This window comes from Lepus europaeus, chromosome 10 (assembly GCF_033115175.1).
Source record: "Lepus europaeus isolate LE1 chromosome 10, mLepTim1.pri, whole genome shotgun sequence".
NCBI classification, from domain to species: Eukaryota; Metazoa; Chordata; class Mammalia; order Lagomorpha; family Leporidae; genus Lepus; species Lepus europaeus.
In genome coordinates, this window is record NC_084836.1 from 63,243,016 (window position 1) to 63,265,880 (window position 22,865).

At 59.9% G+C, this 22,865-nt stretch overlaps 1 protein-coding gene across 2 annotated transcripts; it reads left to right on the forward strand.

The window, feature by feature from the left end:
• The first annotated feature begins 515 nt into the window (after nucleotides 1-515).
• On the forward strand, nucleotides 516-21,287 carry CTDSP2 (CTD small phosphatase 2). Of its 2 annotated transcripts, XM_062203327.1 has the most exons (8): nucleotides 520-925; nucleotides 13,591-13,739; nucleotides 15,274-15,312; nucleotides 15,757-15,858; nucleotides 16,213-16,269; nucleotides 17,463-17,555; nucleotides 17,641-17,826; nucleotides 17,912-21,287. In XM_062203327.1, the coding sequence occupies exons 1-8, from the start codon at nucleotides 862-864 to the stop codon at nucleotides 18,035-18,037; spliced, it is 816 nt and encodes a 271-aa protein (XP_062059311.1). In that variant the 5' UTR covers nucleotides 520-861; the 3' UTR covers nucleotides 18,038-21,287. The 2 variants fall into 2 exon arrangements, with proteins under 2 accessions (XP_062059312.1, XP_062059311.1); XM_062203328.1 differs by lacking the exon at nucleotides 15,274-15,312 and having other exon boundaries at nucleotides 516-925.
• Nucleotides 21,288-22,865: the final 1,578 nt, after the last annotated feature.

The following is a 22,865-nucleotide window of genomic DNA, read 5'->3' on the forward strand; positions in this document are numbered from 1 at the left end:
CCCGGTTATCCGCAGGGCGGGATCGGCCTGTCTTCCGCGGCGGTGATACCCCAGCACAGAGCTTGAGAACGTGAACCTCACAGTGGCCTTTTAAGTAGTTGGGAAGGGGGTGTGGCCGAGGAGGCTGGGAGGCCGCAGCCGGGCGAGGGGGAGTGGCCCGGGGGCGTGGCCGTGCCGACTGGAATGTTGTTGGGTCCTCGCACCGCATAGTAAGGAGGGGCCACGCCCCTTTTCTCCGACAGGGCCAATCGGAGTGCCGGAGCGGTTTCAAGTCTCCCCCGCCAGCTTGCCCGCCCGCCACCCCACCCCCCTCGGGGATTCGCTTTTTTCCGTAACAAAATAGGAAAGCTCCGGACGGTCAGCAGCCCCGGCCGTTCACAGGTGGAGGGTCCCGGGGCCTCGGACGCTGGCCCGGAGCGGGAAGCGCCAGCAGGCTGTGGAGAGGCCGGGTCTAGGGCCCGGAGGTGCGCGGGGGTGGGCGCTGCAGCCGCGGGTTGTTTATCTGGAGTACGGAGGGGAGGGGGGAGCCTGGAAACCGCCCCGTGTCCCATTTCCTCCTCTTGTTTTCGCTCCGGATTCTCCATGTTGGACCCAAACTGAGGAGCCCGGAGCTGCCACCGGGGGATCGGGGCCGAGGGCACCCGGGGGAGCTGTGGCCCGGGCCGCCCGCCCTCCGCACAGGCCGCCTCCCTTCCCGGCCCGGGGAGGACACGGAGGGGGGATGTGAGCAGCTGTGGGAGCCGGAGTCGCGGGAGCGGGAGCCGGAGCGGGCCCCCGCCCAGGCCCCCCAGCCCAGCCCAGCGCAGCCTGCGCGCCCGCCGGCCCTCCCGCCCAGCCAGCCCGGGCCCGCGGGATTGTTAGATGGAACACGGCTCCATCATCACCCAGGCGCGGAGGGAAGACGCCCTGGTGCTCACCAAGCAAGGTAGGGGCAGCAACTTCCCAAAACTTTGCGTCGCCCCCCCCCCCCGGAGGGGAGGGGGCTCGGGCATCCCCTCGCCCGGGTCCTGCGTCTCTCGGCCCTGACTTGCTGGGGCTCAGGGCAGGCGATTGTGACTAGAGCCCCCCGGTCTGTCCGCCCCCGCGTCCCGGGTGGGCACTCGGACCCCTGGCGCGGGGCGCGCGGGCCCGGGGGAGGGGCGTCTTCGGCGCAGCTGTCACCCGGGGCCCGCGCCCCCTCCCCCCGGGGCCGAGAACCGGAGGGGTCGCGCGCCGGGAGCGCGTCCGCCTCCCTCCCGAGTTGGGGGTGGGGTCGCCACTTTTCGTGCAGCGCAGCGCGCGCGGCTTTCCCCAGAGCTCGGGAGGAGGCCGGGGAGGGGGTCCGGAGGCGGGACGCGGCGGGGGCTGGAGTGGAGCGCTTCTTCCCCAGGCCGCCGAGCCCAGAGGTCGTTCCGGCCGCGGGCGGGGACGGCGTCCGGTGGGACTTGAGACCAAGTTCGCCGCCCGGAGGCGGGGGCGGCCGCGGGGGGAGGGGCGCGGCGCGGGGGCCCGGGGGCCCGGGGCCCGAGCTGCGCGGGCTCCGGCCGCGCTGAGCAAACAAGCCCGGCCCCGGGCCCGGCCGGCGCCCCTCCCTGCCCCGGTGCGCTCCCCCGGGGCCGCGGCCGCGCACACAGAGCGGCGTTTGTTTAGCCCGGGAGCGGTGTCCCTGGTTACATAATTCGTCGGCGTGTTTCTGAATCGCGCAGCGAAAAAGTGCGAGTTCTCTGTGGGCAGCGGCTCGCGGCCCCCGCCTGCCCGGGGGCCAGGTGGAGGCGCGTGGGGGAGGGTCGCAGGCCCTGTCTGGGGTGGACTTGGGGACGCGACGCGGGGTAAGGCCGCGGCCTGTGGCGGGAGCAGGGAACGCTTGGCTCCCCAGGGTGGCAGTGGCTTAGTTTGGTCGCAGCCGGGGAGGGGAGGGCGGGGGGAAGGCTTGAAACTTTCCCCCTCCCCCACGCTCTTCTTCTGGCCTTAGGAATGTGTCTGGGATCGCGGCGAGTAGGACTAGCGTCGGTTTTTTTTTTTTTTTCCTTTTTTTTTTTTTTTTCTGGAAAACTCCTCGGACCGGAGCCACCTGGCCCGGAGGCTGGGAAGCGAGCACACTCTTGGGACCAAATCCGGAGCCTTCCCGCCCTCGCCTTTCGCCCTGGTAGCCGGGCCTGCAGGGCGGTGCTGCCAGTGCCTATACCGAGGCCTGGAAGCTGGTGGGCGGCCAGCTGCACGGCCCTGGTGCAGCCCGCGTCGCCTCGTTGGGCAACATTACTCAGCATGTCACTCGTTCCGGAGGTTTGCTTTCCTAAAGACCCCCAACTTGCCTGGGGGCTCCAGCGCTGGCCTGGGGGTGCCAGCCCCTCCCGGAATCCCTTAGTGCACTGGTGGCGGTGGCGGTTGGGGTGGGGGGGAGTTGGCAGTGTTGGCTGCTGCTTGCATCACTGGTCCTCTCTGAATAAGCCTGCCCCCAGGGGGGTGGAGCCTTGCAGCCTTATTTTCTCGGACCCCCCAACCCCCAGAAGCCCCTGCTCCCTGCCCTGGGTGCTGACGGCATCAGCAGCCAGGCAGTGGGACCCGGACGGCAACTTTGTGGCCTCTGCTGCTGGCTGCTCAGCTGTGCTGAGCGCTGGGAGAGGGAGGGGGCCTCCTGTGTCGTTGTCAGGGCCTTTCCGGGGAAGGGACCCCGAGAGACGGGCAGGGGTGGAGAAATTTGGCTAACAGTGCTTCCCCACTGCTGCGCTCTGAGGCTGCCCTGGGCAGGGGCGGCCGCGCAGGAAGGGAGTGAAGGCAAGCGGCGTGTTACATCCAGGCTGGAAGTTTCATCCTCCATGGCTGGCTCAGGCCGCAGAATAAGCCAGGAGCAGAAAGTGGAGCAGGTGGCTCCCTCGGGCGCCAAGTTGCTGGGTGGGTTTGGGGGAGCTGGGACTTAGTTTTCCTTTTGTGTTTGTGGTTTACCCTTCACTTATGCCTGGAGGAATCCGAGTTCCCAGGCCGGCCCCAGGCTCCCCGTGTCATTTGACTGCATACCAGAGGAGGCATACTTTGTTTCTGTGAGGTTGGGGTATCCAGCGGCCGCCAGGCTGGCCCTCCCACCCCCATAGCATTTACCTACAAAACCTGCACCTGCAAAGCAGAGGTTTTAATGACGCCTTATTGGTCCCTGCCCCCAGCGCGCCATCTCCATGCCCTGCCTACCTCTGAAAAAGAGGAGGAAGCAGAGGGAGACAGTTTATTAAAGAGTATATTTCTGGAAAGAAGCAAATTGCTCCTGGCTTGGGTAGATTTTCAGTGAAGTTGTTTGCTGCTGCAGGGTTGTTTTTTTTTTTTTCTCTCTCTCTCTTTTTAGCATTCTGTTCTGTGAGCTTTACGCCTGTCTGCGTGTGTTGATGATTCAAAAGTAATTACAGTAGGGGAAGTAGAACAAAGTTGCTGAACTCGTAGATGATAAAAGCACCCAAATTGGATCATCTTCCCAGACAGATGGGTGCAGTGGCTTCCTGGGACAGTAAGGACAGGGCTGTGTCTGGCATCAAAAAGAAGCAAGTGGTTGTTGTGGCCAGGACCCTGCCTGCCAGTGCTGGGGGGTTGTGCCTTGGGGAAAAGCCAGGAAGCGGGGCCCACCCTGGAGCCTCCCCACGTGCAGTGAAAGGGCAGAGGCAGCCTCTTGGGAGAGCTCTCAGCGAGCCTGCAGAGTCGGAGGCCCCCTCTGCTCCCGGAGCAGATGGCGGTGCCTTGTGGTCAAGCTCCATCGCATGCAGCCGGACAGGTTCTGAGAGCTCATGGGAGGGGTTCTCCTGAGAGACGGAGCCGGAGCCACTAAAAAAATTAGCCTGATGCCACGCTGTTTCTAGCTCTTGTTTTCCCCACCTAGGGAGAAACTGCCTTGTGCTCTCAGAAGTTTCAACGCCTAAGGAAGGTGTGAGGGAGGGCAGGAGTATCACTGTGCTCTTAGAACTGTGTCTGCAAAGCACATTGAATCTGCTAAAAACTAAGTGAAAGTTAAAATTTTGAAAATCTTAAATAGTTTCCATACCTTCCTGCAGCTGCAGCTAAGCCGTTACCTGGAAGAGCTTAGGAATGCGTCTCACTGGAGCTTCGTCCTCAGCTTGCTGCTGTGGCGACGGCGATGGGGAGGGGGTGGGGGTGCTCCTCACTGTCCCCCAGCTGCGTGCTCAGAGCTGGCCCCTTTGCCTCTTGCGTTCCTACTTCACTGTGGCCTCCCATGGTGTTCTCTCCCATCATGACATGGGGGTGGAGCCTGTGGGTTGACCCCAGCTGGTGTGGGCTGTCACCCCCCTGCACCCTCGGGAGTTCTCTTGAAGTTTCTAAGTGCCGCGCATCCAGGGCGGGGGGCCCAGTGCATTCGGGGACGCTGTGGAAGGCACCGCAGCACTGCAGAGGTGACGTCCTCTCTGGTGGCCAGGGGGTCGGGCTCATCCTTTCTGGGGCCTCTGCACCCTTTAATGTGCCTGTTGTTAAAGTGATAGATACCGTAGCTGTCACGTTTCAAGCCAAAATGAATCGATGCTGCCTGCCTTTCTGTGGAGAGTTAGTAGAAGTATTCATTACTAAGTATGGGAAAGAGAGGCAATAGGAAATGTACGTACGTGTGTACACACACACATATACACACACACAGGCTCTCTTCCCTACCGCTTTCTCTGCTTTGCCCCTGCTGGCTTTGGGCAATTTGGAGTATTGTCTTTTATTCCCATCTTGGGAAGTTTGGTTCTTGAGTTGGGTAGAGAGGGAAGAGGGAATAGTCCAAGTGCGTAGTGTTATGGCGCAGGTGTTAAGACACCAGTGAAGACTCCCCCGTGCCATATCGGAGAGCCTGGGTTCGAGTCCTGCCTCTGTTTCCAGTTTCAGCTTCCTGCTAGTGTACAGCCCAGGAGGCGGCAGGTGGTGGCTCAAGTAGTTGAGTCCCTGCCACGCATATGAGAAATCTGAATTCCTGGCCTGAGCCTGTCCCAGTACGAGCTTGGGGACAGCTGGGGAGTGAACCGGCAGGTGGGTGATCCTCTGTCTCTCAGCTGGAAACATAATGATAGTAAAGTGTTTATTACTAGGAATGAAATGGGTTGCTTCAGGCCTGGATGCGAATCCCTGTTTCTGCTGTTCACAGTGAGAATGGAGTTTGTGTGCTGAGCGTCTTCTCTGGGGTGTGCTGAGTGACGGTAGATGTCATTGTCCTCCTTGACAAGGCTAGACCACTGCTCTGTGCTCCCTCCTCCGGCTGCCTCTCCCGCAGGCCACCTAGCGTAAACAACGCACAGTCATGTGAGTTTTATTGTTAAAGACAGGTGGCCAGGGGTCAGAGGCCCGACAGAGGGGCCTGGGCCTTCCGGAGGGAGCAGCCTCTGAGGCTCGCACACAGCCCTGCCTCACAGAGCCCCTCTTTGTGCCAGGGTGACTGGGGCTGGGCTTCTGGGCTTGTGCCTTGAGGCCTTTGCCATTCCTTCTGGTGCCTCGGCCAGTGAGGGAGGCGGGGAGGAGGCCGGGTAAAGTCTGACTCAGCCCTCCTAGCGTCGCTGGGGCTCTCGGCATGGCTATAACCAGCACTTAAGACAGCTGCGTGCCACACTCTCGGGCCGTTTGCATTTGCTTTGCGAGTTAATGTGCTCAGACTTCTGTTACAGAATTTTAATAGAACAGAGGGAAAAAGGAAAACTAGGATTTTGGAGAAAAATAAATGCTCTTTTTAAAAAAAAAAAGTTATTTTTTGGAAGGCAAAGTGACAGAAGAGACAGAGAGAGCTCTCCCACGTGCTGATCCACTCCCCAAATGGCCACAACAGCCAAAGCTGGGCCAGGCTGAAGCCAGGAGCCAGGAGCTCCATCAGAGTCTCCCATGTGGGTGGCAGGAGCCCAAGTACTTGGGCCTTCCTCTGCTGCCTCCCAGATCCATTAGCTGGAAGCTGGGACTCGAACCAGGCACTCTGATATGGGATGAGGGTTTCCTGAGAGGTGACTTAATCCATGGCCCCACAACACTAGCCCCAGAATGAATGGCCTTTAGCTGTCTGCTGCTTCCATTCCGGGGAACAACATGGAAAAAGCACAAAAGCACCATGAACCTGCCCTCCATCCTGTCTCAGGCCGGCCAGCTCTGGGAAAATGCAGTCTACTCTCTTGGCTTGGGCACGGGGCATGGGTAGCGAGCAGCCCTGACGTGATTTTCTCCCTCTTCTGAAATGGGGGGTGATGGTTCCAGTGGGGACACAGAAGAGTGCCTGAACCCACACGTCTTCCCAAGGACCTAGGAGAAGTCATAGTAGGGAACCTCCCTGGACCAGAGACCACTGGAGTGGACTTTCTTTGTCCAGCAAAGTGCTCAGCCCCTCAGCTCTAAGATTGCTGCACCAGAATCTGTTACTGTCCAGTGGGTACCCCAGGGAGCACTGTGGCCTCCCTCCCAGCAGGCGCTGGGTGCCCTGTTCCAGCCAGCACCTGTTCCAGAGCTTCATTTTGAACCTGGTCTCTGAGGGGATCTGACTTTGCCCTCCCAGGTGCTCTTAGGCCCTCCCCCAAATTAGGCTTTGCTTTTGTTCTTTTTATTCTACTCCTTTTTGTTATCTCTTTTTTTTTTAATTTTTTTTCTTTGAAAGGTAGAGAGCCAGACCTTCGATCTGCTGGTTCCCTCCCCAAATGTCTGTAACAGCAACAGAGACAAGACTCGAACCCAGGCAGTCCGATATGGGCATCTCACGTGACATCCTAACCACTACGCCAAGTACCCACCCTCTTTTTTATAATTTCTAAAATTATTTATTTGGAAGGCATTTACAAGGGGGAAGATTTTCCATTTGTTGGTTCACTCCCTGAATGGCTGCAGTGACCAAGGGTGGGCCAGGCTGAAATCAGAAGCTAGGAACTCCATCAGGATCTGCCACGGGGTTGGAAGGGACCCACATACTTTGGCCATCTTCTTCTGCTTTCTCGGGAGCATTAGCAGGGAATGGGATTGGAAGCAGAGTGCCGGGACTCGAACCTGCGCCCGTATGGTTTGCCGGTGTCACAAGCAGCAGCTGAACCCATGGCATTCCGCCAGCGCCAGCCTGCCCCTGTTTGATCTCCTGACGTTGCTTTTCCACCTTGTTAGATTTGCCCTTTCCCACCTGCACTGTTCCCAGGGAGCAGATGTCCTAACTCCAGTGAGAGCCACGCAGACTGAATGGAGGGCACCAGTCACATAACGTTGGCCTTCGTGAGAGCAATGCATGCTGCCTCTTCTGTGTCTGTAACAGAAGAGAGCTGGGGCCTCTCCCTCCCAGAGCAGGCTTGCAGGAAGACCCACCAGGCTGAGATCTTTTGACTCCTGTATGGAATAAGGAAAAACAAAAATTCCCACAGAAAGCAAATCAGATGTTTCCGGAACCAGTCCTCCAGAGCCCACAGAGAACCCGAGCCGTGTCGAATACGGCGGGGAGAGGAACCAAGCGGACTTGGGTAGAATCATCTTCCGGTCCTGGAAGGGTTCATCAAAGACCCCTGGCAACCTTTAGATGATGGCTGTCAGCCGGGGACGTGCATCAGAATCTCGTGTGACACTTTCTAAAAATACAGCCCCTCCACCTGGGACGTGCTAAATCAGAGCATGGCAGGTGGGCCGGGCAGGCGGGTGTTCCAAATGCTCCCTGCGATTCCGACAGGTGTCCCCGGAGAAGAGCCAGGTAAGCACAGCAGGGGCCCCAACTGCCTGTTTAGCCCTGAGCAGGAAGCGTCCCCTTGGGGGTCCAGTTTTGCTGTTTGTTAAAGATCTTTAGGCTCAGACAGTCCTGATCCTCACTTACTGTCACTGTCACAGCCAGTATTGATAGAGTGCTCCCCATGGGGCTGACGTTTCTAGAATTTTATAGCTAGTATCTCACGTAAGCCTGATAACAACCTCAGGAGGGAGGAATTATCCTCACGTAGAGATAAGGAAGCCCTCCACCCAGAGAGCCTTGCCCAGGGTGCAGGCTGCTGGCGGCTGGTGGCGGCTGGTGGCGGCTGCTGGCGGCAGGCGAGCACTCAGAGTTGAGCTTTCCTTTGCATTGCCTGCCGCTCATCAGAGCGCCTTGGAGTTCAGCTTCAGGGATTTGCAGCAGCTACTTTGTAAGGCAGCTTGCAGGGAAGTCCTCTCCTGACCTGACCGTGCCACAGGCAGGACTGCTTGGAGGAGACCTAGGTGACCCAGGTCACCCAGCGTCTCGCTCTGTGCTCTCAGGTGGCCACACCGGTACTGCCTGGCAGGTCCTCCCTGAAGCTGAGGGGTGGGAGGAGCAGGCAGGCATCCCTGGAGGAGGCGGTGGCGATGGCACACTCCTCCCAGTCCAGGGGAGGGGCACACGAGGAAGGAACTGGTTGGCCAACCTCCATGAGTGAGAGTGTGTGTGAGTGTGACTACGATTGGTTTTGTGGAGTCCCGGAAAAAGGCCATTTCCCAGGCTTGGCCCTGTGGCCACCTCCGAGTAACCTCTGAAATGAGTTAGAAGAAATGTCTATTGTCCCTTTTAGCGAACATTTTGAGATTGAGATGGAGATAAGCATATGAAAGTGCTTTGCACTTAATGACTGGCAGCTGACACTGGGCATGTATTGGGCCGAGACACTCCCCAGGCTTCTTGTTGTTCTCACACTGGTAGGTAATCCTCCCATCTTACAGATGAAGAAACAGGCCCACAGCCACGCCTTATACGAAGTGGAACCAGGATTTAAAACTCGAGTCCACGGCCCCTTGGATAGCCACTGTCTTGTTCACAGACCAGCCAAGAGCTGGCTGAGGAGTTCCTTACTTGGGACAGGTTCTGTTGGCCACTCAGCCCCTTAGCAGCTCCTTAGGACAGGGCTCAGGGTGCAGCCCCCACAGGGACACCTGTGAGGCCAGGGTCTTCTTGGATGGTTTCTCAGGTTTGAGCCTCTGCCCTGTGGGCCATCAGATCACCTCCGCCACCCCCCAAGAGGCCTCTAGGATTGGAAGCTGCACCTGCCACTGCCATATAGGACCTGCCACTTCTCCTGGGGGTGCTGCCCCCACTCCGACACATGTGAGAGTATATGGGGGCTGCTCAGGAGGGTGATAGGACCCTAACTCCTCGAGAGACCCATTCTGAGGTCAACAGTGTCTTCATCTGGCTTTCAAAGTCCCCAGGAGCCCTTGTCCCCAAAGCTGAGTCCTTCCTGATGGAAGGTCCCTACCCCGCCCCACAGGTGGAGTCTTCCTGATGGGGGAAGGAGCGTGGGGGCCAGCGCTTAGGCTGGGCTGCCTCACTGTTGGCCACAGGAAGGGCCCAGTGTAGAACGTGCTGGTGAGAGCCAAACAGCATGGCCAAACCTGCTTTTTAAACAGATGTCTTGGCCGGCACTGTGGCGTATGGGTTAAACCACTGCTCCACTTCTGATCCAGCTCCCTGCTTATGGCCTGGGAAAGCCGTGGAAGATGGCCCAAGTCCTTGGACCCCTGTACCCACGTGGGAGGCTCCTGGCCCTAGCCATTGTGGCCATTTGGGGGAGTGAACCAGCAGATGGAAGACCTCTCTCTCTCTGTCTCTCTCTCTCTCTCTCTCTCCTCCTCCTCCTCTCCCTGTAACTCTGCCTTTCAAATAAACAAAATCTTAAAAAAAAAAAAAAAAAAAAAGACGTCTGCCATCAGATTCACAGCTACATTTTGGAACTTGGGGCTCTGGTGCTGAGCTGGGTGAGGCCCTGGCTGCCCCGGAGCCGGAGCCAGAGCCGCGTCAGTAAGGCGCGCTGGGGAACAGGCACACCCTCCCTCCACGCCAGTCTCCTCCGGGAGGGGGAGGGCGTTCCCAGGCATCTCAGCCTCATTTGTCCCCCTGCTGACTCACCTGCTGGCCCGGGGAGCCCTTCCGTCCACCTGGCACTCGGGCACCTGCCCTGTGCCAAGCCGAGGCGGCCTCTTGCCGAGGACCTGGGTGGACTTCTCTCCGCGGGGGGCCCAATCAGATGTGTGCTGGCCACAGTGCCCAGGCAGCAGGCCAGGAAGGGCCGGAAATGCTGCAAATACTCTCCTTCCTGCCCTAGCGAGGCGGGGGAGGCCCTCGGAGAGGCCATTTTGCAGGGATGGCCAGACTGGGTCCATCCTGCCGCGGGGAAGGAAGTCCTGGGGGCTGAAGCAGGAGAGCCTTCAAATCCCACAGCCCGAGGTGGCCTTGGGCCCAGGCCCTGGGCCGGTGTCAGTGTGTGAGGCACTCCTTTGGTGGCACACCAGCGATGATATCTGCACCTGACCTTGAGAAGATGAAAAATAGTGGTGTCCTGGCAGAGCCGGCTTCCTCTGCATGCAGTGACACGTGTGTGCCAGCTTGCACACGCTTTTTAAGAGGCAGAAGTGTTATCTGGTGCTTCTTGGGCACAGTGGGATGGCCGTAAGGGAGAAGGGCACGGAGTGCCAGCCAGGACTCTGCAGTGAATTTGGGAGAAAGGGAAGGGGGTGGTTTGACTCTGAAGCCTGCTCGCCATGATAGCTCCTCCCGGATGTTGACCACATCAGGAGGAATGGGGGCGGCAGGCTGTGCTCCTGATCTCCTAGAGTGAGGCCCGGGATGTTGCCAGCTAGTGGCACCTCCCCTTAGAGCATTAGAACAGGAGGCACACTGAGCCGTGGGGTCTGCGTGGCGCCTTTCTCTCTAAGGCTTGTCTTTTCAGCCTGGGCGAGGCATTGCTGCTAGCCCGGTTTATGGAGGAGGAAACCGAGGATCCCCAGTCAGTAACCGGCAGAGCCCGACGCAGCCCTGGCGACCCTCGGGGCGGACGGTACCCGCAGGCCCCTGCACAGCGCCACACAGCACAGGGGCAGCCGGCGCCTGCTTGCTTCTCCCGCTGGGCTGGGCCTCCCAGATATCTCTCCCCAGTCCAGATGTTTGGAGCAGGGCTAGCAGATGCACATCAGCAGTTGGGCAAGAGAGGAGCCTGGGTGTCCACCGAGAGGGCAGCAGGGGGCAAAGCTGGTTGCGGAGCTCCATGACCCCCACTGGGGCCCCCGCCTTGTTGGGGAAACTGTGCATCCCCATGTGCCTGCAGTTCCACTCTGGGAAAGGCAGGCCAGCCTCCTACCTCTACCCAGTCCCTCCCTCGCACACGCACACACGCGCGCACACACACACACACGAGGGGAGCGGTGGCCTGCACCTGGCTGTCAGGGACATGATGCTGAGTGCAGTGGCCTGTGATGCCGGCATCCCATATGAGCGCTGGTTCAAATCCCAGCTGCTGCACTGCCAATCCAGCTCCCTGCTAATGGCTGGGAAGCAGAGGATGGCCCAAGTGCTTAGCCCCAACCTGGATGGAGCTCCTGGCTTTGGCTTGGCCATTGCAGCTGTGAATCAGCACGTGGAAGATCTTTCTGTGTGTGTGTGTGTGTCTTTCTGTATCTCCTTTTCTCTATAACTTTCAAATCTTTAAAAAAATAAAAACCTTGGCTCTGGTTCGAATCCTGGCTCTGCGGTCATACTGCCTACATGACCCTGTATAGGTTCCTTGAGCACTGAGCACTGTGTGCCTCAGTTTCCCTTCTATAAGGTGGGCAGTTAGGCATGGCGATGCTGTGAAGCATGTAGCACAGGCCTGGCCCGTCCCTGGTGCCCAGGTCACGTGGTCGAGGCCCAGTGACAGCCTCTGGCTTGGCTCCTGCAGTGCCCACCTGCCTCACGCAAAGGGGGCTGTTCAGTTTGCAGGCCAGCAGAAGCTCCCCCAGGCTGGGCCCCACGGCCCCTGGAGGCGCTCACTCAGCCTGTATCTGCCGGGAAGAGGCCCCAGGCTGAGGAATGTGCAGGCCCAGTGGGGAGGCTGGGGGAGGGCAGGGGGCGGGTCCTCCCTTCCAGTGCCTGCCCTCAAGGTCACCGCATTTGTGACCCCTGAGGCCCAGCTGCCCGTGTGGGGCTCCCCCGGGGGCACAGGCCAGCTGCCCCCTGTGCCCCTGCCCGGCCTGTCAGGCTGTGTCCCTGATGGCCTGTCTTCAGGGAAGGCCCAGGCTGCGTGGCCTTTTAAGATAGGCTGCGCGCCCGGGTTAAGCCTGTGACTGGCTCCGCATGAAGAGAGCATAAACCAAAGGGGACGGACGCGGTGGTTCGCTGTGGGCGTGGGCGCTGAGCCCCCTAGCCCTAGCCCGGAAGTTCAGGCAGGCCAGCCGTTTGCAGGCTGATCGCTGGACAGGCCGGATGTGGCCTCACCCAGGGAGGAGCGGCAGAGGGCGCTCAGGGGAGCCCCAGCCGGCACCCGCAGGGAGTCCTCCGCCGTATGCTGCCCCGGCTGCTGGCCTCACTGTGGAGGAGCCCTTTCCTTGCCCTTGTTCCTGGGGGGTGGTCTGGTTCTCACTCCCCCGCCCTGCACATGGCTGTCCCTTCCCCCTCCCTACAGGGACCACCTCTGCTGGCTCCCACCCCTCCCCTTCCCCCCTCGGGAATTTGTCCTGGGTGGCACGTTGCGTCCCTTCCCCGGCGAGGACAAAGGCTCGTCTGGCATAGCCCTTTTCTCGAGCTCTAAACTGGAATGGCTTGCGTCTCATCCTTATACCCATCTGGGCCCTGGCTCTGGGTCACTCCACACCCTGTGGGCAGGGAGGCCGGTAGCTGAGGCCCCTTCCATGAGTGGCTGCACAGCGCCACCTTCTGGCCGTGGTCTTCCCACCCTGTAGACAAGTTGCCAGAAAGTTCTGTACAGCCAAAGGGACTTGCTAAGCTCCTCTGGTCACCCCAGTAATGCCCGGAGCCTTCTCTCTGTGCCTGGCCTTTCTGGGGCCGCCTTGCCAAACCTCCTGTGAAATGGCCCGATTGTCATGTGCCCCCCGAGAGGGGGGGGGGACGGAAAGTGGCCAAGTGTGGGGGACGTGGGGGTGTCAAGAGTACAGCTTTTTCCTTGGGGTGGGGCCGTTCTGGAGTTTGTAGGCAAGTTGGGCTCAGCTTTGTTGCCAGTGACCCAGCAGCTGGGGAAGCTGACCCTGCCGACTGCAGCTGCACTGACTCAGAAGGGCCTCACTTGCTGCCTTCCTGCGGCGTGGGGCTGGCCAGGGGGCGCTTGCAGAGGGCGTCTGCCCTGGCCTGCGGCTCAGGCCGCAGAGCACCTGGGCCCTGGCAGGTGGGTCCACTCTTGGCGATCCCTACACCCAGGGAAGGAATGATGGATCTTGTGTTCCCACTTCCCGAACCAGAGAGCCAGGCTGTAGCCATTTAGGCTTTCAGGAGAAAAATAGGTGGAGGGCGGGCTGGGGACAGGTTGATTGACGGGTGCTGAGCTATCACTAGGTAGGAGTAAGTGGCGTTCTGATCACTTTGGGGTGGTTGCCGATAGCGCGCCGTATATATGTTGACAACTTAAAAACTGGAAGATAGGATGTGGGATGTTCCCATCATGAAGAACGGCTACCAGGAGACAGGGCGATGCGCCTGGATTGGACGTTACTCGGTCTACTCATGCATCACAGCTTCCCATGGTGCTTTGCAAAAACGGTAGCGGTAGTGTTTAGGTATCTGTTAGAAGAGGAAGTGTGGGGGTAAACTTGTATGTTTCCCTGTCGCCAGTATGTGGTTGTTGGCTGCGCCTTACAGCCTGCTCCGGGACGGGGTGGCTGTGGACAGACACCGCGTCCCTGTAACTAACGCCGCTGCCGTTCCCTCCGCTCCAGGCCTGGTCTCCAAGTCCTCTCCTAAGAAGCCTCGTGGACGTAACATCTTTAAGGCCCTCTTCTGCTGTTTTCGCGCCCAGCATGTTGGCCAGTCCAGCTCCTCCACTGAGCTCACCGCGTACAAGGAAGAAGCCAACACCATTGCTAAGGTAGCTGGCACCGGGCTAACCAGGAGGGGCTGCCGGGGGAGATGCCCGCGGACCACGCAGGCCGCCTGGCGGCTTTGCCTGGGGTTGCGACGGCCACCGACTCAGAGGCAGCCCCTTCTCTGAGCTCCCCTCAGTGGCCGTGTCCTTTCCGTTGCTCCCCATTCCTGGCGTGGGCCATCCAAATGTCCCCGTGGTTTCTGAGGTTCCAGAAACTACGCACAGTGCTTGGCCCGTGTTGTCGCGTGTGATCCCCACAGCGGCTCTGCATGGGGAGCTTCAGGAGTCTCACTTTGCAGACAGAAACTGAGGCCCAGAGAGTTTCGCTGCACCGAGTTCACAGTTCACAAATGCTAGTGCTAGGATTTGAGAATTTGAACTCAGAACTCTGGGGCACGGAAGCCTAGGTTTATTGCTGCTGCGTTGCACTCTGCAAAGCTTCCTGCAGAGTCCTCTGACTGTCCAGGAAGCGAGGCCTGGAGACTAGCGAGCTCTTAACCCCTGCCAGCTGTTGTCACCTGTGCCCGTGTCAGGCATTTGGAAATATGTGGATGTTTTTGGTCATCACAGTGGCCGGAAGCTAGGGCTAGCATTTCAGGGGTGATGCCAGCCCCCCACCAACAAAAACGGTGCCGCCCCCAATGCCATCGGTGCCCTCTGAACACAGAGGCCTGGCTGTTCTTCCTCCCCCCCCAGGCTCAGCCTGAAGATGCGCACACCAGTGGAGTCACTTCCTGATCCAGCAGGGGGACGTGGCTAAATAAAGTACAAGGTGGCGGCGTCACTAGGTGATTCATTCTTGCAAGGAGTTCCCTGCAACGCGGAGAAGCACTGAGTTGCAATGTGCAGAGAGCAGAAGGCACAATTCCAGGGTATTCTGTGGGAAAAAGACTGCCAGCACAGACGTGCAGGAAACACGCGAGAGTGCCAGCATTAGGCGTTCTAGGTGCTACGGTTCCACTTTTCCTTAGGGATTTTCTTTAAGAACACTTACTACTGCTTTTCAAACCATAGCAGTTAGGTTGGTTGGTGGGCTTTTTTACTAAAAGGCATGGTGGGGGGGGAGAGGGTCTTTCTGGCTCTCTGCACTGCTCTCGACTTTGGGCGCCCATGGTGTGGCTTCCAGTTGTTTCCTTGATATTTTCTCGGGGTTCAGTCCTCCCCAGGGAGGGCGGAGAGAACACACGTTCCCAGAGAGCAGCCCAGAGCCCAGGTGTATGAACAGGCGAGAAACCACCCCTTGAGTCACGCCCGTTTGGGTTCCTTGCCACTCACGTTGTCCCACTGAGGGCTGGTGACGGCGGAGACTGGGGCACCCTCGTCTCTGCCCCGTATCGGACCTAGTGTGAAGAGGAGGCCCCCGGCCCCTTCCCCTCCCCTGCTCAGGCCCTGGGAAGAGCCACTTGGGTTGTGTCAGGAGCTCCCAGGCAGCTGGGTCCCAGGGGAGAGTCATCCCCGCCTGGGCAGCGCAGGGGTTGGGGCGGGCGGGAGGCACTGGCGAGCCGGCACTGACCACTTCCTTCTCTCCCCTCCTCAGTCGGATCTCCTCCAGTGTCTCCAGTACCAGTTTTACCAGGTGCGTGACTCTGGCCAGGGACGGGCTCAGAAGCCCAGACCCTGTGGCCCGTGGCTGGCCCCGCCAGGCCCTCCTTCCCTCCCTGGTGCCTGGCTGGACACCTCCTGCCCTGGGGAGCTGTTCGTTTCTAATGTTCGCCTTGGGCCCCCTGTGTTGCAGCTGTTAGGTTTTGGGGGACAACTGGGCCTATACCCCTCTTCCCACAGCTACTGTGCATCGCACACCAGCCCTGGTCACCACTGCTAGCGCCCAGATCACTTCACAGTCCCGCTGGGAGACGAATACAAAGGAGCCAACTCTGCCTCCTCTGGTCTTTGCCTTAAAGTGGGGCCTGGCCCAAGTTGGTGATTCTGCCTCCACAGATAGCCCAGCTCTTCCGGTTCTGCCAAGGGTACATCCGGGCCTTGTGGAGGCTAGATCTCAATAGCCTGGCTCTGCTTTCAGATCCCAGGGACCTGCCTGCTCCCAGAGGTGACAGAAGAAGATCAAGGAAGGATCTGTGTGGTCATTGACCTGGATGAAACCCTTGTGCATAGCTCCTTTAAGGTAAGCAGACATCTGCAGCCCTACCTCCACCCATCTGATAGCAGGTGCCCTGAGAGAGCCTAAGGGTGGGCGTGGACTGGGTGGCCACCAGGGGGCGGGCTAGGACTGACTTTTCCACTGTCCTGGTGTCAGATATCCAGAGCCGCTGCTGAGGAATATTGAGTGGGGCACCCCTGCCAACAGGCTGCGGCTGCCTGCTGGCTGCACAGCACAGAGAGGTCCCCAGACCCTTAGTTGCAGGGTGGCTGCACAAGGAGCTTCCTGGAGCCTCATAAGCCTGACCCTCGCCCGGGGTTGTGAGGCCACTCCCGTCTCGTTCCACCTGCTGACATGACCAACCCTTCTGCCTCGCAGCCCATCAACAACGCTGACTTCATAGTGCCTGTGGAGATCGAGGGGACCACTCACCAGGTGAGCTGCCCCCAGGGCCAGAGGACGGGGACTGCCCTCTGCCCCTCCCACCTTGCCTTCCCTCAGTCGAACCCTTTCTGGCAACTTCAGCCTCTCAAGCCTTTCTTAAAAACTGTCAGCCCCACGTCCTCCTCTCTCGCTCGCTCGCTCGCTCAGTATACCTAAACTCTGTCTCCGCCTCTCAGTTGAATAAACAATATCTTAAAAGCCCATTATTGCTTTAAAAAACGAAACTAAAGGCACTCAGGTCTAACGAAGGTCAGGCCCCGGCCATGCTCACAGGCTAAGCCCAGGGCCAGGGACCGGGGGTGCTGTGGTGGTGACAGGCAGTTACTCGCAAGCTTCTGCCCAGAAGGCCCGCCCACCAACCACTGGCACACCGACTGCTCTTGGGGACCCAGGGTGGGACTTCTGTGAGGCAGGCGCGCTGCCCAGGGTGGGTTTTGAGCAGAGCAGTACCCGGATGTGTGGCTTGATGGCCCATGGTGAGAGGGAGGCTGCAGGAGTGACGGAGGAAGAGGAGCCCAATGTGGCTGCCAGGTTCAGAGGGTGCCTGCCTGCTGCGAAACTCAGAGGGCTCTGGTGAGGTGCTGACCCATTGAGGCAGCCCCTGGGGGGGCTCCTGCAGGCCACCTCCAGGCCAGGGTGGGACATGGATCACAGCAGCTTTGAGGCGTGGTTCTGAGCACAGTATAGACCAAAGGAGGAACGCTGTAGAGTGGGCCAGAGGGCGGACACGGGGCTGAAGAACCTTGTAGGCAGGTGTTGGCTAGCTGGTGGGAGCCAGCCCAGGTCGGGGAGGGGCGCTCGAGCCACGAGGCCTCCAAGGCTGGGGTCCTCCAGTTGGGAGTGGCCACGTGAGAGCCCGGGGTGCTGGGAGCGCCTGGGTCCTTGCGCATGGATCTGCACTGTCCCGGTGAGCGGAAGGACGGGCACCTGGCAGAGGCTGTGGCTGGATTCAAGTAATCCAGGATAGGCTGTTGCCATCTGTGAGGCCTATTCTTGATTACTTGTTTCTGGAGGCAGCTGATGGTCCGCGGCCCGAATCCGGCGGCTCTCAGGACATGGGGATGCGCGTGGCGGCTCACAAGGCAGGGGTGCCACCAGTGCCCTGGGCTGGAGCGGAGCTGGGGAGGGTGACGGGGCCCAGCCTGCCAGGACCGCCCCCAGTGAGCCACCCTGCCCCTCCGCAGGTGTACGTGCTCAAAAGGCCTTATGTGGATGAGTTCCTGAGACGAATGGGGGAGCTCTTCGAGTGTGTGCTCTTCACTGCCAGCCTGGCCAAGGTACAGGGGCTGGATGGGAGGGCAGACCAGGGCCAGGTGTGGCGGCGCCGGCCTGCGTCCCAACCAGGGCCTCCTGTCCCCACAGTACGCCGACCCTGTGACGGACCTGCTGGACCGCTGCGGCGTGTTCCGGGCGCGCCTCTTCCGCGAGTCCTGTGTCTTCCACCAGGGCTGCTACGTCAAGGACCTCAGCCGCCTCGGGAGGGACCTGAGGAAAACGCTTATCCTGGACAACTCGCCCGCCTCCTACATCTTCCACCCGGAGAACGCCGTGGGTACCCCAGCGCGGCCCCGCGGTGGGAACTGGGAGGGGTGGGCTGCAGGACCCATGCTTACGCCCCCTCCTCGTGCCCCAGGTGCCCGTGCAGTCCTGGTTTGATGACATGGCTGACACTGAGTTGCTGAACCTGATCCCCATCTTCGAGGAGCTGAGCGGAGCCGACGACGTGTACACCAGCCTCGGGCAGCTGCGGGCCCCGTAGTCCCTGCGGGGCCTCGCCCACACTGTGCCTTTATGACTAGCCTGACAGACCGAGCCGAAACTGGAGCACCTCACCCACCGGGGCCTGGGAGCAGCGTGGAGGGACTGGGGAGAGCGCGAGGGCAGGTTAGACGGTGCAGGCCCCCGCCCGGCCGCCCAGAGCTGCCTGCTCGCGGGGGTGTGAGCCGGCGCGCTGGGGCCACCCGACATGTGCCGTGTTTGGGGGCAGGGGAGCAGCTGAAAGATCAAGACTCTTCCCAAGGTAGTTGGTCTCCTTTGTGTCGCCCCAGGAGCCGCTGGGCTCCGCAGGCTGAAGACGTGCAGGCCCCGTTGCCAAATCATGGCGGCCCTGCAGTGCCAAGGAGGAAGGAAGGGCGGAGGCCACCTCGGGCGCGCACCTTTCTGAAACCCTTCCCCAGCTAGCTGCTGCAGACAGAAACACAACACTTGTTGGAAGTTCCAGAACCCCCATGGCTCCAGCCGAGTGCCTGGGTGAGCCCTCTCTGTGCCTCCCCGCGGCTCTGGCCAGGCCTGCCTTCCTCACACCTCGCCATAGTCTTGACCTTGTGTGGAAGACGGTCCTCGGCCCGCCCTGGAAGAGGACGGAGAGCTGATTTCCGTTCTCCTGACCCTTGTGTTTAAATTCTCTTTCTAAATGTGCAGTTTGGGGCCTAGTTTGTTTCTGGTGAAGCTACAGCCCTGGCCGACAGCGAAGGTGGGCAGCGCTCGGGAAGCAGGGTGCAGAGGCGACCCCGGCTGTGATTCCTGGCCGTGTGCCCCTTGGCTGCTCCTGAGGGCCTCTGCGGGCGCTGGCCCAGAGGCCGGGGAGAGCCGCACCCCTCCGTTTCTTTGGCAGGGCTCTTCCCTGCTGTGTCTTCCTGGGGCCTGTCCCCAGCCGAGCTCTCTCTGTTCCAGCCTGCGTCCCTTCTGGCTGCGGCATTTCCAGGGCCTCAGAACTCCTGCTTTTCCGTTGGGTTTGCAGACCTAAAGGCCAGGCCTCCCGCCTCCAGGAGTGGCGTGGGTAGGCCCCTCGTGCACCTGCTCTCTGGGCGTGTCTGGCTTTCGGTGGTCCCTATTGGCAAATGCTTTAACAGTCACCAAGAGTTAGTATCCCCGGGTAGAAAAAACAGAAGGGGAAGTGCTGCCATGATTGCGAGCACAAGGAGCCCCCAAAGAGGGAGCCCCCACCTCCGCGTCACTGCCTTAATCATGGCCTCCCCGCGGCTGGGTGGGGCTCTCGCCTCCCTCCCTCCTGCAGAGCTGGGAGGGAGTTGCTGTCCCCATGTCTCTTCCCCCGAGGCAGGTGTCACAGAGCATTTGGGAATTGCTTCAGATGCGGGGGCACTGCCCACTCAGGACTCGCTCCCTTGTCCTCAACTCCCGCACACCGGTCCAGCCTCAGGCGCTAACCAGCAGCAAGGACAGCGGGCGGCGGAGCAGCAGCCTGGCACGGCGAGTGTGGCCCGCGGTGGTGCCAGCTCCCCTCCCCAGCCCGGGGCTGTGAGGCCTCGTCCCACTCGCTGGGGTCCCAGAAGTGGCACGGCCCCCAGAGCTCGTGATCATTCCCCCAGAGCTGTGCGGCTGCCCACAGGCACCCATCAGCCTTGTGTCTCCCGAAGGGCAGTGCAGCTCGGGCTCCTGGCCCACTGTGCTTCGGATCCAGGCCCGGGCCCAGGTCGCAATCCTGCAGCTGCGATAGGGGCCTCTCGCCCCACCCTGACCCTGAGGGCCCAGCCAAGCTCTTCTGACCAAACAAGCAATAAGAGGCTCGAAGCTGCTTGGGTTCCAGAGCCCTTCCTGCCTCCTCTGGAGCGCCACGTTCCAGGTGGAGAAGCCCCTGCCACTCCTTCCTATCCAGCGTGTCCACACCCTTGGTGAGGCCAGGACCCCAAAGCCAGGGTGGCTCGTTGTCGGAACCCTGCCAGCCACCTGCAGCTCTCCCACGCCCGCCGTGCCCTCGGCCCCTCTCCCCTCACCCCTCCCTTCCCCCAGAAGCAGCTCAGCCAAATGTAAACAGGGTCCACCCACGGGGACCAGAGCCAGCCTCAAGTCATTATTTGCTTTCCGGTTTCACGGTTGTGTTAGGGGCCTGTGATGGTGGCGGAGAACTTGCTCCTCAAAGGAAACACATCAGACTGAGTTCTGGAGGGGAGCGAGATTTGGGGTGGGGGGAGCCACGCCACCCCAGGACCTGTTCTAGGACTTCCCACTGGAGATGGTCTTTGGGAGTCGGCAGTCCCCTCCCTCCACCGGCAGCCTGGTCAGCACCGGTTTAAGCCGGGCCAGGAATCTGCCCCCTGCCAGGTTCAGTTCTTTAAGGTGCCTCATCAGGGACACAATGTGTCTCGCCGGTCGGGCTTCTGAATCAAAAGCCTGATGTTCGTGTCCCTCTCATAGGGGGAGCTTTGGACACAGGACCAGTTTGGAAAAGGGTCAGGTAAGGGTGGCCACTCTGCACATTGCAGAGGGGCCCTCTGGAGGCCCCGGGTCCCTTCCTAGAGAGGCAGAGTTAATTTGCCTCCATTCAGCCCAGGGCCTCTGGCCTAGCTCCCTCCTGCCTCCCAAAGCTTTGACCGTTTTGTAAAATGGATGAATCCCCTCTGCTACAGTGGTCCAGGGACTCCCCTGTGCTAAACACGGGGGGTCCAGCAGCTGTCATTGCCTGGGAGGTGGTGCCACGTATTCCGCTGCCGCTACGTGTTCCCGAGGCCTTGTGCACACGGGCAGTCCCCATGGAAGGCTGTCCCGAGTCCCGAGTCCCAGCCAGGCCACTGGAGGGGGGCGGTCGGCCGTTACCCCTTTGGGTCTTCAGTTGGTTGTCTGCCCACTCAAGCCGCCTCTCTCGATAAAGTGGGGTTTTGTTGTGTCTGTATTCTTCCTTTTACATGCCAGTAAGTGTCAGCGTTCACCCAGGACAGAGGGGGTCAGCCGTCTGCCCTGCCGCCCCATTCCTTGGCCGTCACAGGGCCTGCCCCGCAGTGGCCCACCGTGGGCCTCTGAGCTTGTGATGACCCCAAGTCTGACACAGTCCACCTGGTCCTGCGCCATCCCCTCTTCGCGATGCCATTCGAGGGCCAGGAATCTGCTTCCCACTGTGCCTGGGCTATGGGATTCTGACTACCTTGCTTCATGATTTGATAAATTTGTTGTATTCAAAAACTTGAAATGTAGGACGCCATTAAGTGTCTGTTTATATTTTTGGAATATTTGTATTACTTACAACTAATTAATAAAAGCGGGTTTTAAAAACCTATCCGGTGGAGTTCCTGGCTTTGGGTTGGGGCAGCCCCAGCTGTTGGGGTCATTTGGAGAGTGAACCAGCAGGTGGAAGATCTTCTCTGCCTTTCAAGCAAATGAAAAATAAATACAAACCCGCTGGACCTGCCATTGTTGCTTTGGGCACAGCTGGGCGCTGCCCTGGCAGCCCCACCAGCCACGATAAAGCCAGAGCGTCTGAGCTGGGCAGGCCCCTGCGCCCCCAGGGAGCAGCTGCACATGGCCCTGGGCTTCGCTCAAGGTTAGAGAAGTCGAGCGACCTCAGCTCTTCCCCGGCCCTGCTGGGAAGGAGCCCCATTGCCATCAGGGTGCTGAACCAGCAAGTGCTTGACGGCCTGTGGACTGATTTCTGGGCACAAACCAGAACCAAAACCCCAGGGGGAATTGGAACTTGGTTCTTCCAATCCAGGAACCCTGAAATGGAGAGCCCTGCATGGTTCCTGGCACTCAGTGGGCACTCAGGCAGTGATGGGGCACGGGTTCAGTGTGACCAGTGGAGACCCCGAAGAGCAAAGCAGTGCCACTTAGAAACTCCCCTAGCCCCTCTCCTGAACTCCCCCACCTTCGGAGAACCACCCAGAAGCTTCTCCGGGAGGCTCTCACCTGCCTGGACATCCCAGGCACTCAGTGGACAGCTGCCTCCTGTCGTCAGCATGATGCAGCCATATCTACAATATGGCAAATTTCATATCCTCCCTCCCTGTCTCCTGCATTATTGATGGGCCGAGTGCTTTTAAAAAAATCAATAGATCAGGGTGTGGAGCTGGAGTTAGAAAAGAAGCCTTTAAAAGTCTGTTCTTGTTGTGTGAGCTGCTTTGAATAGGGAGAGAGAGCGCTTTCCCTCTGGTTTGAATAAGTGAAGCTAGGCTGGCTGTGATTGGCCAGGACGAGGAAAATGCGGTTAAGATGCAAACACAAGCAAATATAACCCGGTGCCTGCGCAGCCATTACTCCGCTCAGGCAGCAGGACCCGGAGCCTCTCGCTCCGAGCCAGCCCTTCCACACCTGCTGCTCCTTCGCCCGACAACTGGGACGCCGTGAGAGAGGCCGAGGTAAGGCTGCTCGCTCCGTGGGTGCATGTCAGTGGGACGAGCGGGAGACAGAAGGACGCGGCGTCGGGGATGAGGCTTTTAAAGGGTTGAACCAGGAGTTCATGACGAGCTGCGCAAACTTCCTGTTGGGAAGTTCAGAGACCAGCGAAGGGCGAGGACACACTTTGAAAAGCTGGAAAGGACTGAGGAGACCCCTTTCACCTGCCCCGTAAGAAGCAGTCAGGGGTAAGGCAAAAGCTGAAGCTAACTTCCTCTACGTAGGGTTCATCCGAGGGGGCATGTCTGAGAATTACCTGGAATTTCAAAACCGCACCCCAAAGCAAAGGGTGCAGCCGTCCCAAAGGCTGCGGACTTAATAAATGACACTGATGTCGTAGGGGAATCGTTTTCTGGGCATTCCGGGCTGGCAGGAGGTCCCTTCTTGGAGGCTATCCTCTCCTGCGTTGGGGGCCCCTGTCCCAGAGACAGTCTCCTAACGCCAAGTCCCCCCCAGCCCCGGGG